Raw genomic sequence first — 18,694 nt, forward strand, 5'->3', positions numbered from 1 at the left:
GCCCTCTAGTTTGTATTGGTGTGATGCATGTCTGGACTCTGCAGTGTGAGGTGAGCTTGACTCCTGTCTGCGGTTTGGGATAAAGGTTGGTCCCAGCTTACAGGCTGGTGCAAGTGTGAATCAAACCACTGCCCCTTGGTGTGTGTGATATTTGGAGCCCTTGAGAGGCGCTTGAGCCCCGGCTGCAGCAGTTAGCGTCAGTGCGATTCTATAACCCCTGCAGTTTGCCACCCAAAGTAGGGACAAGAGTGTGGCAGAAAGTGCTAGAAGGCGGGTCCGTGGCGCTCGAGCCAGGCAGCGTCAAACAACAGTTGTGTTGTCACGCAGGCTGCGGGCGCCACCGTAGCCCTCCGGGAGCAGGTACAGCTCTCAGGGTTTTGCGACTGCCGGGTTCTCCTTCAATGGTTTCTGCTTATTTTATAGCGATTATATTTAATGTGGTTTTCCGAGCACCCCTTAGTATGAAAACAAAAGAACCCACAGCAATTCCATTTCCGTGAAACATGGCTCCGTCTCCTGCACCTGACAGGGACGTGAAGGGGCGGCAGGGGGAGGAGGGGGGATTTGGGGGTGGTGGGGGGCGCAGCAAGGTGAAGATAAAATCTCGCATGAATCAGTGGAGCCGACCGGAAAATATTGGTGGAAATTAAAGCAGGAACAAGAAGGTGGGGGCACAGTGAAAAGGAGAATGGGATATGGGGAGGAAAGAGAGAGAAACACAGGAATGGATGAAGGGAAGAGAGCAAGAACAGAAGGGCTAAAGGAACAAGTGAGTGCGAGGTTAAATACATCACGAGCATGCAGCACGGCAAAGAATACATGGGTAGAGGGAAGGGGGTCTAGAGCAGGACAAAGGAGAGCTGCGGGCGGAGGGAAGGGGTGCACAAACAGGGAGTCAGAGGCAAGAAAGAACGGCACAAACAGGGGGGCAGGAAAAACGGCACAAACAGGGGGGCAGGGGCACGAAGAACGGCACAAACAGGGGGGCAGAGGCTTACCTCATGTCCTCGGTAGACACTGCTCGAGCAGCAAAATGGCGGCCAGCAACTCCGAAAATCTTCAGATTCGGGGGCGTGTTTGGCCGTCCCCAAAAGGGGCGCGGGGCTTAAAAGTGGAAAGAACAGCACCAACATGCCCCCGAATCCGAAAGAGACGGAGCTTCTTTCGAGGGACGCCTCCCTCCTCCAATGGCTGGCCTCCCGTTTAGGAAGCCAGCCAATGGAGGAGAGACGAGGAGAGAGGCGGGTTTAAAGCACCCACTGAAAGACATTAATTCTCCGACTTCCGGCTGGCAAGCCAGCCGTCGGTCCGAGACCTAAAAACACATAGGTTAAAGTATGTAGCAGTGGCGGTTTCTCTTTTAGGGCGTCGAGGCTCCGCCCCAGGTACATTTTTCACATTTAGGAAGTGATTAGATAACATTTTATTTAATTAAAAAAGCATGTAAAAAAATCCCAAAAGATGAAAAGAAGAACACGGGGTACTGACTGAGTCAGCAGCAGTCTACCCCACTCACTATTATCACCGCAGCAGGTCCGCTGTCACGTCACGTCACGTGACTACTAATTGCTTTGCTCTCTGGCCCTGCTATGTGTTTGCCGGGCCGACAACCTCACAGCCCTTTAGGCTGTTATGTCATCGGCTTGTTAAAAACATTGCTGGAAGGCCCTGTCTCCACCCCCCGATGGTGTGGAGGTTAAGTTAGCCCTGGGCGTTTTAATTGCAAGCCTGGGATAGCTAACTCTCCACGTCCATCAGAGATTGGAGGAGAGCTCGTCACGGTGTCACCACCCCTTTCCAACTCATCACAGGGCGTGGTGGGAGAGACCCACCTCGTGACGAGTTGCAAAAGGGGGTGTCAGCCAAGGAGTCGAGTCGTGATCGTCTGCACAGGCTCAATGACGCAGATCTGACTGCTTCCCACGAGTGTGTTATCATTTGCAGTGGCAGTTGGACGTGGCAGCCATTTTACACTCCAGAGTCGAGGGCCAGCTGGACTGCATTGGCGTTGGTGAGCCGAGTTCGAGGCAGATCTACTGCTGTGTCCCGAAGTAGCATCGTCCGGGGACTCGTGCCATTACCAGCTCCAGATAGTCCATGTGATTGCTGGATGGAGTAGGGCAGGAAAAGGAAGGACTGGACTGTGAACTCGGTCAGTTCACCAGGTATGGCCCAGGCGGGCAGTCCAGTTTTTAAGTTCGTTAATCGTTAGGTTATAGGCCCGCGGCACGTTGGCTACGGCTTCGCTTCAACTCGACAACAAATACAGAGCGATGTGGGTTTTAGTTCTGAGGGCTAAGTTAAGTACATCAGACAGTGTTTTAAGACTGTGTTTATTGTAGAATTAATGTCTGTTTTGTTTTTAATCAGCGGGTCAGGACCAGCGAGGGTTCTGCTTTGGCCCTTTTTCAAACTAGACTTTTATGTCTACCACATAGGCCAGGATTTGGTGTTAAAAAGACGTCATGAACTTTCAGTTCTGTGCCTTGCTTAGTGATACTTTTTCTGGCAATATAGTAATGCAGGTCTCACAGTCTTGATCTACTTTGGTGTCACAGAGGAGTACTATGTTGGGCCAAGGAGTAGAGCATGTTGATGGGAGGCCTTAGCACTGTGTGCTCATGTTAGTGGGTAGCAGGTTGGGCTTTGGCGGCACTAAAAGATCTGGTAGGCGTACCTATGCCAGTTGCCACCTGCTAGCAGTTAAAAGCTCACATGCGCCATAGAATTAAGTACGATTCAGAAAAGGGGGTGGTGATGAACAGAGTGTCTGAATTAAGCAGACCACTCTTACCCAGTCCAAAGATCAGGGCTTGATCCATCACCGTTATTTAGCTCACTGCCCCATCCCAGCTCAGAACCTGGCTATATGCAAATTAGTCTGTCCCTGGCCCAGTGCATCATGGGAACAGGGCAGACCAAACTACCAAGCCAATTCTTCACCAGAAAGGAGACAAGCTTCCGGGGACCGGTTTCTGGCATTACAGCCGTTGTCGGCCCGGCTTGCTTGAATCCTGATGAAGCAGTGAGCAAGGGACTCATGTCTGAGTATACCCTGCCACACCTATAGTGGCCAAAAACGATTCAGAAAAGGGGGTGGTGATGAACAGAGTGTCTGAATTAAGCAGACCACTCTTACCCAGTCCAAAGATCAGGGCTTGATCCATCACCGTTATTTAGCTGACTGCCCCATCCCAGCTCAGAACCTGGCTATATGCAAATTAGTCTGTCCCCGGCCCAGTGCATCATGGGAACAGGGCAGACCAAACTACCAAGCCAATTCTTCACCAGAAAGGAGACAAGCTTCCGGGGACCGGTTTCTGGCATTACAGCCGCCGTCGGCCCGGCTTGCTTAAATCCTGATGGAGCAGTGAGCAAGGGACTCTGTCCATCACCACCCCTTGTTGTTAAATATTTTGTCCACCCTAAGCGTGGAAGGGTATACTCAGATGTGAGTCCCTTGCTCATTGCACCATCAGGATTCAAGCAAGCCGGGCCGACGACGGCTGAAATGCCAGAAACCGGTCCCCGGAAGCTTGTTTCCTTCCCAGTGTAAGAATTGGCTTGGTAGTTTGGTTTGCCCTGTTCCCATCATGCACTGGGACAGGAACAGACTAATTTGCATATAGCCAGGTTCTGAACTGGGATGGTGCAGTGAGCTAAAAAAACGGTGTTGGATCTAGCCCTGATCTCTTGACTGGGTGAGAGTATTCTGCTTAATTCAGAAACTCTGTCCATCACCACCCCTTGTTGTTAAATATTTTGTCCACCCTAAGCGTGGAAGGGTATACTCAGATGTGAGTCCATTGCTCATTGCACCATCAGGATTCAAGCAAGCCGGGCCGACGACGGCTGAAATGCCAGAAACCGGTCCCCGGAAGCTTGTTTCCTTCCCAGTGTAAGAATTGGCTTGGTAGTTTGGTTTGCCCTGTTCCCATCATGCACTGGGACAGGAACAGACTAATTTGCATATAGCCAGGTTCTGAACTGGGATGGTGCAGTGAGCTAAAAAACGGTGTTGGATCTAGCCCTGATCTCTTGACTGGGTGAGAGTATTCTGCTTAATTCAGAAACTCTGTCCATCACCACCCCTTGTTGTTAAATATTTTGTCCACCCTAAGCGTGGAAGGGTATACTCAGATGTGAGTGCCTTGCTCATTGCACCATCAGGATTCAAGCAAGCCGGGCCGACGACGGCTGAAATGCCAGAAACCGGTCCCCGGAAGCTTGTTTCCTTCCTAGTGTAAGAATTGATTGGTAGTTTGGTTTGCCCTGTTCCCATCATGCACTGGGACAGGAACAGACTAATTTGCATATAGCCAGGTTCTGAACTGGGATGGTGCAGTGAGCTAAAAAACGGTGTTGGATCTAGCCCTGATCTCTTGACTGGGTGAGAGTATTCTGCTTAATTCAGAAACTCTGTCCATCACCACCCCTTGTTGTTAAATATTTTGTCCACCCTAAGCGTGGAAGGGTATACTCAGATGTGAGTCCCTTGCTCATTGCACCATCAGGATTCAAGCAAGCCGGGCCGACGACGGCTGAAATGCCAGAAACCGGTCCCCGGAAGCTTGTTTCCTTCCCAGTGTAACAATTGGCTTGGTAGTTTGGTTTGCCCTGTTCCCATCATGCACTGGGACAGGAACCGACTAATTTGCATATAGCCAGGTTCTGAACTGGGATGGTGCAGTGAGCTAAAAAACGGTGTTGGATCTAGCCCTGATCTCTTGACTGGGTGAGAGTATTCTGCTTAATTCAGAAACTCTGTCCATCACCACCCCTTGTTGTTAAATATTTTGTCCACCCTAAGCGTGGAAGGGTATACTCAGATGTGAGTCCCTTGCTCATTGCACCATCAGGATTCAAGCAAGCCGGGCCGACGACGGCTGAAATGCCAGAAACCGGTCCCCGGAAGCTTGTTTCCTTCCCATTGTAAGAATTGGCTTGGTAGTTTGGTTTGCCCTGTTCCCATCATGCACTGGGACAGGAACAGACTAATTTGCATATAGCCAGGTTCTGAACTGGGATGGTGCAGTGAGCTAAAAAACGGTGTTGGATCTAGCCCTGATCTCTTGACTGGGTGAGAGTATTCTGCTTAGTTCAGAAACTCTGTCCATCACCACCCCTTGTTGTTAAATATTTTGTCCACCCTAAGCGTGGAAGGGTATACTCAGATGTGAGTCCCTTGCTCATTGCACCATCAGGATTCAAGCAAGCCGGGCCGACGACGGCTGAAATGCCAGAAACCGGTCCCCGGACGCTTGTTTCCTTCCCAGTGTAAGAATTGGCTTGGTAGTTTGGTTTGCCCTGTTCCCATCATGCACTGGGACAGGAACAGACTAATTTGCATATAGCCAGGTTCTGAACTGGGATGGTGCAGTGAGCTAAAAAACGGTGTTGGATCTAGCCCTGATCTCTTGACTGGGTGAGAGTATTCTGCTTAATTCAGAAACTCTGTCCATCACCACCCCTTGTTGTTAAATATTTTGTCTACTGATGAGGGAAGTTATCCCGAAACCCGAGACATGTCTCGGGCGATATCCTAAAACCCGGGACATGTATCGGGTCTAGAGATTCATCAGTCCAACAAGTACCGACTTGCACCCACCTGGGTGATCCACTAAAGAACTACAAGTACCAGAGTCCCGAGGGGCGATCCGGAGGAGGGGCTAGCGGTGTGCGCTCCATTGATGACTAAACACAATATGGCTCCCTTGAGCTTTGGGCCGACGGGCTCTTGGACGACGCACCTGAGTGCCGGTTCTGGCATCGAGGCCTTTGACTGTTGTGTGGCGGCCTTCTCTTCCACCCCTAACAATCTTTCTCTACTGATGAGGGAAGTTATCCCGAAACCCGAGACATGTCTCGGGCGATATCCTAAAACCCGGGACATGTATCGGGTCTAGAGATTCATCAGTCCAACAAGTACCGACTTGCACCCACCTGGGTGATCCACTAAAGAACTACAAGTACCAGAGTCCTGAGGGGCGATCCGGAGGAGGGGCTAGCGGTGTGCGCTCCATTGATGACTAATTCAGAAACTCTGTCCATCACCACCCCTTGTTGTTAAATAGAATTAAGTACGGCGCTACTGCTGGGAAGTATTTAGTTGCACTTATTTTCTTGCTTGATCCACATTGCCGATGTATCAGATTCGAGTCCCCAGAAGGATAACAATGAACTTCATTTCAATCGGAATACGGTGCTATAAAAGTGGCTTGCTTGTAAGCGCCCAGTGATATAAATTAGTCTCACTTCCAGAATGGAATCTCAAGTCCTTACACAGTGGATGAACCCTCAGCGCCGGTGGCCATCGGAGCGCAATGTAGATAGCTAGTGAGTGACTGGACATGCAAGGCTATATACAGCCCCCTGATGTTACCGGTTTCACTGTTTGACAGCAATTAAAACGTTGAGGTAAGTGTAAAGGTCACACTTGTTTGTCAGGAGGAGATTTGCGTGTAACTTAGTCTCCAGGTTAGAAAGCAGGTTTTTTGGAGTATTACTGAAATTTTGAAACATCATTTAATCCTAATAAACCCATGTAATTTGGCAGCGGCCATTTTTAATTTGATCTTGCTGACATGCACTCATGGAATATGTGATTGTAAGTGTGTAAATGATCTAATGCTTAGTTCTGTTTCTAGAGTGTTCTTTCAGCAGTAGTATTTTGTCAGTTTGTCGTATTGTAGATTGGCACAACCACTTGCATTCCAAGGATCTTCCCTTGCAGGACGAGAGCTCCTGAGCTAGGCAACCATTTTCTTCCCATATTAAACCATGCCCCTTCGACGTCCACCACTAATTTTACACCTCAACACTTTCAAATGTCACCAGCGGCCACTGGTATGTAGAGTCCACCCTCTTTTAAATTTGAGACTGTCATGACTGAATGATTTACGGGTGAAAATTCAGTGATTCAATAGCAAGAAGTGGAGTTGGCGCCGAGATTTCGGCCTCTATTTTCTGTAATACATGAGACCATTCTCAGGAACTAGACAATTAAATGGCAACGGATGGTTTAGAGTTAGAGTGTGAACAACAGCTTATTATTTGTCAATGCCCAAAAACTTCTTGCCTTTGAATCACTGGAACTTCACCTGTAAATCATTCAGTCTTCATGGCGGATGATCTCTCATTTAAAAGAGAGAGGACTCTACGTACATGGACCTATATTGATTTTCAATTTGATTTATATGGGCAAGGTTGATGTGTATTTTGGATTCATTTTCTTGCGCACCCCTTCATTACATGCATGGAATACAGAGATATTTTCAATTTTCGGTGATCTACTTTACAGTGGGCTCCAGTTGTGTTACAGGTAAGTAATATTTTCGTTAGTTGTCACGGAAGTTATAAACTCATACAACTTTGCTGGGTTTATTCATTGTACGAGTGATTGTTGGACTTGGCCCTCTCTACAGGATCACCCCCATACCTTTTGCCAACACCCCTCCTGTTCTCTGAAATTCGTTGTTGTTGGCATGAGGACTATGCAAACTGTACCACTGCTGACTGGTGCTAAAGGACTTGTGCTCTCCTCTTCAAACTTAGTAAATTTAGCTTACACTCAATTGGCACATATAATTACTTATAAGTCCCTACTATATGGTACTACATGTATACAAGACCTGTAAATTAAATACTGGTAGCGAGCCTGCAGCACTCAGTGCGCCATCCACTAAAGAAGCCCTTCAAAACATGTCTGAGGCCTGCCATTACAGCCTGTACTGCATTTTTAACACTGCCACTTCGACCTGCCAATATATACCTTTTTCCAGCTCTAAACCTCCCTTTTTAATATTCATAATCCTCCCCCCGCCCCCGTATGCTCCATACAGCCTATAGGGTAGTGTGCACTATATTCAAAAGTTAGATGTGTTTTTTAGTTTTAAATGTCCTGGTATTGAAAAACTCCCAAATTAGTTTTCACTATTGTGAGGCCTACCTCTCCCTTATGATTACATTGAGTTACCTTATCTCATCGGGAACAGATACAAATGTCATGTTTGGTCTCAAGGTAAAGGTATTTTAAAATTCTCCATAGTGGAGACGTCATATTTTTAAGTCACAAATCTGAAAATGCCACTTTGAGAAAATTGCCATTTTCTTGTCCTGACCATTTGGTGCCTGTAGCCTTTGTCCTGGGTCACATGACTGTGAATAACATGTGAGTCGGCCTTTCTATATTCCTGTTAGCACAAAGAGAGAAATGGTAGGCCACTCATGTTATTGCCTCCTACAGACTCATTAACACACAGAACGCTGCAAGGGATTGCTATAGGGTTACCATTACCCTAAACTAACGCTTCTTCTTTAGGTGATTGACCAATATAGATATATGCAATGAGGTGGTCTCACCTATGTAAGGCAGAATGCTTCATCATTGATCACCTCATTCCACCCTGGTAAGAAGGTACTTCTAGGGCAGACTCACCACACCTTTGTTGAGGGAGTTCCTGAGCTATAATAACCTTCTGGAAAAATCCAGTTGCCTTAAGGTAAACTATAGGAGTATCCTTTATTGGGGGTAACTTAGGTATGATTAAAAATTCTATGTTGTATAGCCAGTGTATGCTTCCGGCGACAATGTCCAGGGCATCCTAACAATCTGCTCACATGTTTCTGCCCTCCTTTAGCTATATACTGGTCTCTGGAATTCCTCAAGCCCTTAGAAGGATCCCCGTTCTTCACTGTGTGTGGATAAATATCATTCAATCAGAAACGGAATGTCCTACCTTCCGTGTTATTGTATTTTCATGTAGGTCGTAGAACAATATTTTCAGTGTTATATGTGTCATCATGTTCTTTTGGTAGCAGTTTCTCTCAATGCAACATTTATATAACCGCATACTTGATTGGGTGACACTGAAAACACATAAAATGTAATCATAGTGATCAAGGAACTTGTTGAAATTACTAGCATCCTCCTATATGTGCACTCTTCCCTTACTCTAATTGGGATATTTTTTAAATGTTATTGTCTTAAGAGGTGGTTACAAAGAGTTATATTTTTGTAATCCCCCCAGACAGTAAGACAAAGGGGCACTAGGTGTTGGCAGGTTGGGCCATCCTGCCAGGGTGGGTGGGGTGGAGCTGTCCTCAGCCCCACTTACATTTTACAGGACTTGCCTGCAGCAGACACATAGGAACTTGAAACAAGCCTTTTGTCACCCCAGACGTGAGCCTTGGCAGGGGAAGGGAAGATCTTTGCATAACCAGATGTGGGAGTAGCCTAGAAGATTCCCCCACTTCAAAGGCCGGCACCAGGTATAAATATTTGACCTCCTAAACCATTCATCACTATACTTTTGGACCTGTGGAGGACACTAGAAAGAATGCCCAGTACTTCAGAGGACTGCTCTGCTGCTTGCGACCTGCCCTGCTGCTACCAGAGGAGTACCTTGCTTCTTGAGATCTGCCTTGTACCTCAGAGGAAAGTCCTACTTCTTGAGGTCTGCCTTGCTGCTTGAACCCAGGCCTGCCAGAGTGACTTCCAGGATTATTTGACTGACCTCTTGTGTGCGCTACAGGAATATAGAGAGACAACAGTGGTCCCATCTCAAAGAAATGCATGAAGAATAAATATAGACACAATCGTAACTATATTGAATTGTGGACTTGTCCAGCCGGACAGTGGTCCAATATTTTTACTTCTGAGGAATAGAGAGAAATATTACACAACAGTACACAATATGGGGCACAAGCCTGTACCAAACTTGCAATTGTGCAACTGACACACACTAATGACGAAGGAACAAAAGGGCTTGTAGGCACAAGCGTGAGGTTCGAAGTACTAGACTTTACACAATGTCATAGTACATCACAACATAGTTTACACCTTTACATCAATTTATAGCAGTGCAGTTTTGTATAAGGTGTCATTTAAGTCGACGGCGTTTCGATCTGTTAACTAGATACACAAATCATCATCAGGACATCATTCTTATGCCTAATATTTGGAAGCCTCTGATGCCGAGAACCGATTAGATGCTGCTTGGAGTCAGTCATTAGTGGGTAATGGCACTTGGCGGACCATCCGTCAGCGTAGTAGTCGAATACAGGGTGAAAACCCAGACAGACGCCACGATTGAGACGCTGTAATCGCCCTGTATTCGGCTACTACGCTGACGGGCGGTCCGCCAAGTGCCATTACGCACTAATGACTGACTCCGAGCCGCATCTAATCGGTTCTCGGCATCAGAGGCTTCCAAATATTAGGCATAAGAATTATGTCCTGATGATGATCTGTGTATCTAGTTAACAGATCGAAACGCCGTCGACTTAAATGACACCTTATACAAAACTGCACTGCTATAAATTGATGTAAAGGTGTAAACTATGTTGTGATGTACTATGACATTGTGTAAATTCTAGTACTTCGAACCTCACGCTTGTGCCTACAAGCCCTTTTGTTCCTTCATCATTAGTGTGTGTCAGTTGCACAATTGCAAGTTTGGTACAGGCTTGTGCCCCATATTGTGTACTGTTGTGTAATATTTCTCTCTATTCCTCAGAAGTAAAAATATTGGACCACTGTCCGGCTGGACAAGTCCACAATTCAATATAGTTACGATTGTGTCTATATTTATTCTTCATGCATTTCTTTGAGATGGGACCACTGTTGTCTGAATAACGTTACCCCAAAGGTCCCCTCTGATCTAATTGGGCCCCTTGTTGTTTCTAAATACTGGAATATAAAGAGACATGACCCCCCCAAGTGTTGCCCATTGAACTCTGGACTCTTGGTTTTGTTGTTGAAGGTGCTGCTCCTGATTAATCCTAAAAGTTGGGACTTGGAAACATTTTCACTAAAACGTGGCCTGGGAACTGACAGAAAACCAGGACCTACCTGCCTGCCAATCCCTCCAAGGTGCATCTCCCCTGCAGCAAATCCTGTTCAGCTGGACCTCTGAGCAACGGTATCCAGCCTTGTTGAGCCCTCTTCCAAAAAAGTTGTCTTAAGTCCAAAGGTAAAAATCTTCACTAGTCTCTATGACGACAGTCTCTCCATTAATTATGATGCACTCATCAGCCTGAGAACCCAGCATCTCTCGCTGGGTGCTATTTTTCCACAAGCCTTGACCAGCACTTCCTGACAACTAAAACTCCTCCTCAGACACCAGTTGCTGCCTTGCCCCGGTGAAGTCTACGTTCCTCTAGAATATTTCACAGAATTTCTTCTAAGTCCGGAGGTAAGTCGAGACCAGGCCAAACCACCTTGTGTATCCATACCACACTCCATTCTGGTCAGTCTTTTGACTTTGCCCCGGCTTTTGCCATTAGATACCTGAACTTTAAACATTTATAACTCTGATTCTATTGATTGGATTTAATTCATTTTGGTATCTTGTTATTTATTACATTTTGCAAAATTAGTCTGGAATTTTTGTGGTGTTGTGTTTTCCCAATATTACTTTTTAAGTGCAACATAAATACTTAACAGTAGTTAGCAAGTTAGAGCTGACTGCTTTTGTGCTAAGCTACCAGAGGTTTACACACATGGTAACTTAGTGACTTTTGTCATTCCCTTTGACAAGGATTGTGGTTGTTGCATGAGTAGGCTTTCACACTCATGAACCAGTAACCCAATTTCTTACAGTGGTTCTATACATTTTAGGAGGAACAATTTACTTCTTTTAATGCAAACTGGAGTCTACACTTCTCTACTATAAACAGTGAAGATGTTTTATCAACAGCATGAGTCTAAATGAAACTTGGTGGTGGTAGAAACAGACAAATTTCTTTGCAGTTTAAATTTGTAGTCTGTATATAATATGGGTGACGTTGACTTTTTATATTGGAGTAGAGCTGTTAGATGTTTGTACTGTATATAAGAAATTTAATAAGCCTTCTTTGTTTTTTACAGCACGTATGCTAGAGTTCCACGTAAAATCAACGTTAGCAAAGACAAGGTATTTCTACATGAATGTATATTGGGGAGTGATGACCATTTCTTATTACTTTTATTAAACCAATTTCTCAAACATATGGCATCATGCCATTTTGCTTTTCTATTGGATTATTTGATTATCCTTATTAAGTATCAATTAGAACATGATTTTATTTCTAGAGGCCAAACTTTTTTCAAGGTAGTAGAGATGCACATATTGGGGTCTTTTACCGCATTCCTTGGGCCTCGTCGTAAATGCTTTTAACCATATGTCAGTCCTTGGGCTTGTCAAGATATTTAGTGGCCAATATAATTTAAAAAAGGACCCAACACCTGCTATTAATTTTGCTGTCATAGGCGTAGTAAAATTTCAAAGGAGATATCATGTTGAAACACACTGTATACAAAATATTTACAATCACACTCATTGGATTATACATGTATATATTTGCATATTTATAATGTTTTTTGGGGAGGTTTTCAATCCCTTGACAATCACATTATTTGTATTCAGTTCTTCAATTAATTCTGTATCAATCGATCATTTGGGGGAATTAAATGTGTGCTCATTGAGATTTTATAGTTACATGGATAAGGTAAAAAAATCTTAAACCGACTTGAGCATGAGCAATCCTATTCATTAACTTATTTATTTTTTAGGCATATTTTATTGTATTATTATTATTATTATGTACACTTTGATGTTTTCATGGTAACTGAAAAAAAGTATTCTACTACTATTACTAGATACAGCCTTCCTACATGTTTCTTTTTAATGTCTTCTTTAACTCAAGCCCATTTATTATACATTACATATACAAATACACTGTTTACTAATTCAAATACACATTTTTGTTCTTGATACATGTACTTTTTATCACAGTTTTGCAAATCTTTGAATTTTTTATACAAATGACATTAGATAGAAGCAAGAACATTCCATATAATAGAGATCGGTCGAAGCAGAACAAACAACAAGTGCAATTTACAAATGTTCAGTGTGTATACACTAGAAATTGTGTTATGTGTGGAATACACTGCATAACAATAGAGGACAAATACCGCATTCAGCCTACGGGACATAGCACACAGGTTTATGAAAGAAGCTTTCAAAACTGACCTCAATCTCATCTTCTTTCGGTCTGAAGGCCACACCTGTGACCACCGCGCCTGCGGTTAAGACCCCAGAGGCCTCTTCTAACATGTAAACATTTAAGATTTACACGTTCTCATCTCTTCAACTCTATTCCTACCAGATTATCTATTCCTTATGATTTCAGCTCGTGTAGTGTAGTGGCCAATATACAGTTATGATTGCCCAATGCAATGTTTATGTTCAAAATTAAGTGCTCTCAAAAACACCTATAAGTAATCATTTTGTCTCACTGCTGATGACAAAAGCATTTACATGAGAAACCAAAGACCTCTAAAATAACGACTGCAAAAATAAAGACCCGAAAATGTATATCTCAGAAAATATTGGTCATAGAAAAACATCTGCCTTAAAAACTAAAAACCAATAGAAATTACAAAACCAAGCAAACTCATTTACTAACGAACTTGCTTTGTTAAATTACTAATTTGACTTCAGAACTAGCATATTTGAGTACAAATGCTGGTGGCGGGATAAGGGGCCACCAGTGTGTGTGTTGCTAAATAATTTTGCATTTGAACCTACTTCTCTTTAGTATTTAATTTCATATAGTACTCGGAAACCTAATTGAAACACTCATCTGTGTTTTGTAATCTTTTTGAATTTTCGAACAGTGCAAAGTATTTTGTTCTCCTGCTACAGTGGAACTGTTTTTACTTTTATATAACGATACTCATTACCTGCAACACCTCAGCAGGGCTATTTATTTCTCTGTTCAATCCCGTTAACTTACAAAAAACACTTTGCACTGCCTATGCACTGACCCTCCTGTGTTTCAGCAGTAGACAGCGAATTAAATTACTTTACAAGATCATGGGAGCAGGCACCATAGATTGTAGCATATCCAAATAAAAATTATTATCAAAGTAATTTGTATCCTTCTCCTGGGCTAAACATAATAAATTCCTCTCGAGACTGAAGGTCGCAGGAGGTTATTAAATATGTTGTGCTACAAAAAGTTCATCCTGATTTTTAGCTTAGTTCATTATTCTCCACAACCTCAGAAATCACAAAGTTTGGTACCACAAAACAGTTCTGCCTCCACAGTAATCATTTTAGCTATATAGACCGTACCACATACAATGTCTGTGTTTCTTTTAAGGTAAGGTGACCTAAAATGTAACTCTGTAATTTATATTTATATGTCATTATAGATTTATGGCTTTTTTTTCAGATATTAATCTATAATCCAGCATTCATGAACTATGTTTACTACAACTGGATGGAAAAACATGGCCGGTATCCCTCCACTGGAATTATGTGCATAATATTTGCACTCCATGTTTGTGATCAGGTACAATTTTGTGAATTCTTATGGCGAAATACATTACATTAAATGTGTAGAAACAGTATATGTAAGCAGTGATTAAAAGAAGGCCTAGTTTGCAGTATGACCTTGTAATAAATTCACATAGTGCGCACAACAAGGAAAGCAGCATTTAGACGGGGTGTGAAAATAGAGAGCACACCTTTAGAAATTATTGCAAATTAAGGGTCATATGTACAAAGAAATGGCTGAGGGCAGAGCTGCGTCAAATTTGGCAGCGCTGTACTTCAACATTTCCAAAATACGGTGATGCACCATATTTACAAGAACACCTTTGTGTTTTCCCTAGCACTGGTGCTAAAATTAGCTCCCTAGTGCCAACACAGGCATCCTTGCAGCATAGTGCAAGAGTGCCTGCATTGCAGAGAATGATTGTTATGTCCAGGAAGAGCACATAAACAATCAATAATGGTGATTTGTTACTTCTATTTGTGCTGCATTCTACAGCCAACATAGAAGTAGCAAATCGTCAATATTTAGTGATAGTTTATGTGTAGAAAGGGACACCTTCCTGCACTTAAACCGTCATTCATGGTGTTTTGCTCATTCTGTGTGTGCTGCAGACTGCAGGACACATAACAAAAAGTAAATACGATGAGATCTAAAAGTATTTCTCCTCATTTTGCCATTCTAACGCCTGCTTTTGTGTGGCCTCAGATTTACAGACCCTTGTAAATTTGGTGTTGTGGTGGAATGCCCACAGCAACACCCATTGCTCGCCCCTTTTATGCAGATACCTGTGTGAAAGGGTACCATATTAAAAGCAACATTAAGCTACAAAAAGTGGCTTAACGCCACTTTGTAAATAGAGAGTAGGGCATTACGCCACTGGAACTTCAGTAAAAGTGACGTTTCTGTGGTCAATGTCTTTGTAAAATGCAGCTAGCTGTGGGAACCGTTCATAGATCTGACCTACCCGTTACTTCTCCAAAATATTGATAAGCAGTCCAATCATGCCATTTATTGAGGGAGCGACCAAGAAACTGACACGGTGGCTGGGTGCAGGTGGCTCCTACAGTGCACTAATTTGAGAAAACTGGACTTAGGTTCTTAAGCAGCACGGTGATAATGAAAAGCCTTCATGCCTGGAAGATGTGGGTTCCTAAGCTTTTGGTCCAGATCTGAAAAGCATCAATCTTTGTGAACATAGAGGGCTTTCAAGGATGCTGACAAGCTATGATCATCAGCAGACAGAGCTCTACTTGGGAGATCTCTGTGGAATCTCTGGCACTGATAGGCTGTCACTTTCTTGAGATCCATCATAAAGATGTTTGATAGCTAGAACCATGATTATTTCATGAAGTTCTAGACCACATTAGATTCTTCTTTCCATAGGCAAAAGTATTGAAGACATTTTCGTCAATTAAAAGGCTGGAGTTATGTTTATTAGAAATTAAACGGGAAATACCGTGGTCACCAGATCAAAATTATAGTTTGAAAAAGAGACTGATAATATTGTAGAGATAATAATCTTTTCAGCCTTATGTACATAATTTGCTGCTAGGTTGTGGGTCCCTGTAGGTCCTTTTCCCAGGCAGTTATTGTGAGACTGAATATGATCCTTCCCTTGTAGTGGAGAGTTTGCTAGACGCATTTGCCTTACTTGGTGAAGTGCAAGTTTGGTGAAACAGGGAGGGCTGTTTATTTTTTATGGTGGCACTCAACGAAGCCCAATCCGTTGGCTTTGCAAAAATCAAACGTGCATGATCATGAGGCCATGTCTTTTCAGTGATCTTTGCCAGTAGATAGAATAGGCTTCCTCCATCAATGAACTATCTGGAAAATCACTTGTCATTTGGCAAACTCCTGAAAATGTATTCTTTCTTTGGCTCATAGTGTCCTTACTTTTCTCCTTGCTTTGTGTTCTTTAGTGTCTGGATGCCCTATTCTTTGGAAGACATCACCGTATTGATCTGATGTTGGTGAGATGCAATTTCTGTGCTGGTTTTCCAAATGTATCAAGACTTATTTCATGATCTCTGATGCATAGTTTTAATGCTCATTTTTCCTAGGAGTAATCCTGGCAACAGTAAAAAAATTACAGCTCCTTATAAAATTCCAATGTCTATGCATAAGGATTGTGAAAATGTAAGAACCTTCAATAGAAGACTCTTTGAGTAGTACATTAAGCTCACAGCTTTTGGTTTCAAATCCTTTCTCTCTGTGGAATTCCATGTATTTATGGTTGTAAATCTCACTCACATATATTGTACATATGTAGCTGTTCACATTCTTTACTAAAAGTATAAAATGGCTAGACCACCAACATAAAAGGTCTTAAGGTTGGCTGTAACAGTATCGCGGAAGCTAGCACCAGCACAAGTCAGATACATAATGTATGTAACACAGATAACGATGTACCAACTGTATGTCTGGAAACCAATGGAAGAGCCTGGTTGTTCAATACAACCAGGTTGGGGAAAACCAAGTCTGACGAAACCTAAGTGGAGAAACCTAAGTGCGCATGCGTGTTTGGCCACCTGAGACGGCCGGCCAAACACACATGCGGACAAACAGTGCCGGAACCATTAATTCGCCCTCCTTCGATGGCCATGCACCTCCCTGCACATTTGGGCAGAGACAGCAGGTGAAAAATAAAATGATAGTAAAATATCATTTTATTTTTCACTTGCTGGCTCTGAGCCAGTGGGTCAACGCTCCTCTGCCATTGCGGAGGAGCCGCTGCTGCCAGGATTGTTTATGTGCAGGAATGGACACCTTTCTGTGTGTGCTACAGAATGCAGCACAAGTAGAAGGTGGAAATAACGAGAAGAAAAAATATATTTCTCCTTGTTATGCCTCACCTGGGAAGGAGTAGAATTATGACGGATTCCTAGGTTTACAAGTCTTAGTAAATTTGGGAATGCAGCAAAACCTTGGGTGGATGCGTAGGAACATCCATGATCCATCCATGGAACACATTCTGCCTGCATAGTAACTCAAGGCAGTGACATGTGGTGCTTAGCATTACACCAGATTTACTCTGCCACACAAGGTGGCTCTACGTGGCATAGTGAACCTAACCTAAGGGCGTGCATTGCCTTCCATCGCCTTGCATGGGGTGAGTTGTTGAAAAGTTTCATCACTTCGTCCATCACCTTGTTGTGTTTGCTATGTTTGTCTCAAGTGGCCAAGGGTATGCCCATGAGTGGTCATACCCCGAAACCGGTCCTAGGATGCTTGTTTCCGGTCCATGTAGGACCTGATCTGGCATTTCGGTCTGGACTGTTTCCATGAGGAGCAGGGACAAAACTGATTTCATGAGGCTTGTTCCAAACTGGGGTGGCATAGTGTGCAAATAATGGATTAAATCCAGATCTCTTGACTGGAGTTGAATGGTTGAAAGGTTTCAGCACTCCACCCATCATCATATTGTGCTTGCTAGGTACACTGGTTACAGCCATCTAGAGCAAAAGGTGGTCCACTCAGGTAAGAGAGGACCGTCCTATGGCATACACTGGCTTCAGCAGATAGCATGAGCCCTGAACTGGCTCTATCAGCAATCGACAGGCGAGCAACTCTATTGCATGCAGTGGATACAGGACAACATAATATACTATCTCTAAAAAGTTGTTTTAGGAGCAGTGATGATTAACACCTAGAGTGTATTCTGAGTCTACCCAGGAGAGAAAGATGGGTAAACCACAGGCATGTACTGAGTAGAGGCAGTCGGGCATGCTCGGTCAAAAGGTTGCTATAGGGCTGAAAGGCTCACTAACAATCAAGAGAATGCAGACTAACAAATGCAGACATTCATAAGTCAAGGAGGCTCTAGTGTCTTGTAAGTTAGCAATGATGGAACACTTTTTGATCCTGATGGACTCCTTGGAGCTGTGACATAGGTGTTAGAGCAGAATGCAATGAAAGCTGATTTAGAATGTTGATTTTGCAGTTACACGCAGAAGAACAATAAATAAATAAAAAAAAGATGAGTAATAAGCTCCGTGTGTGGCGTATTCATCTAAGGGTACCCTGGCTGGGAAGATGCTACAGAGGCTGTGGCATAATGCACAGCTAATATACATAACGTTCACCTTTTTGTTATCGCGAGTTGGTTCTGTAAGATAAACTTCATACTGTGCTTCATAAGGTTGACCCAGGATCAAACCAAGAAGTAGCCCATAACGTGCACCGGTTACAGGTAGCAAACGTAATAGTATAGAGAGTCCGTCCAGGAGAGACAGAGAATCCGCCCACTGTGGGCACTGGTTACAGACAGAATAAATACCCTGGTCCAGGTCCTAGTATCGATCCCACAGATAAGGAATCCCTGTATTTGAAGGAATAACATCTGTTCTCTTTAATAAGATATAGAACTCAC

The 18,694-nt window shown here is 43.6% G+C and overlaps 1 protein-coding gene and 1 long non-coding RNA gene across 20 annotated transcripts in view; one reads left to right on the plus strand and one right to left on the minus strand.

The window, feature by feature from the left end:
* Positions 1 to 18,694, minus strand: part of LOC144828501 (uncharacterized) — a 2,902,672-nt gene that overhangs the window by 1,867,322 nt on the left and 1,016,656 nt on the right. The gene's annotated exons all lie outside the window — the stretch shown is intronic.
* Positions 1 to 18,694, plus strand: part of LOC144828498 (CMP-N-acetylneuraminate-beta-galactosamide-alpha-2,3-sialyltransferase 1-like) — a 297,640-nt gene that overhangs the window by 271,594 nt on the left and 7,352 nt on the right. For all 3 annotated transcript variants that reach the window (XR_013610454.1, XM_078686719.1, XM_078686720.1), the window contains exons 5-6: positions 11,870 to 11,915; positions 14,221 to 14,340. Coding sequence is in view for 2 of the 3 variants with exons in the window: in XM_078686719.1 (XP_078542845.1) it covers positions 11,870 to 11,915; positions 14,221 to 14,340 (166 nt within the window). In the remaining variant the exon portion in view is untranslated. The remainder of the gene's footprint in view (positions 1 to 11,869; positions 11,916 to 14,220; positions 14,341 to 18,694) is intronic.

Source organism: Lissotriton helveticus, chromosome 4_1 (genome assembly GCF_964261635.1).
Source record: "Lissotriton helveticus chromosome 4_1, aLisHel1.1, whole genome shotgun sequence".
NCBI lineage: Eukaryota > Metazoa > Chordata > Amphibia > Caudata > Salamandridae > Lissotriton > Lissotriton helveticus.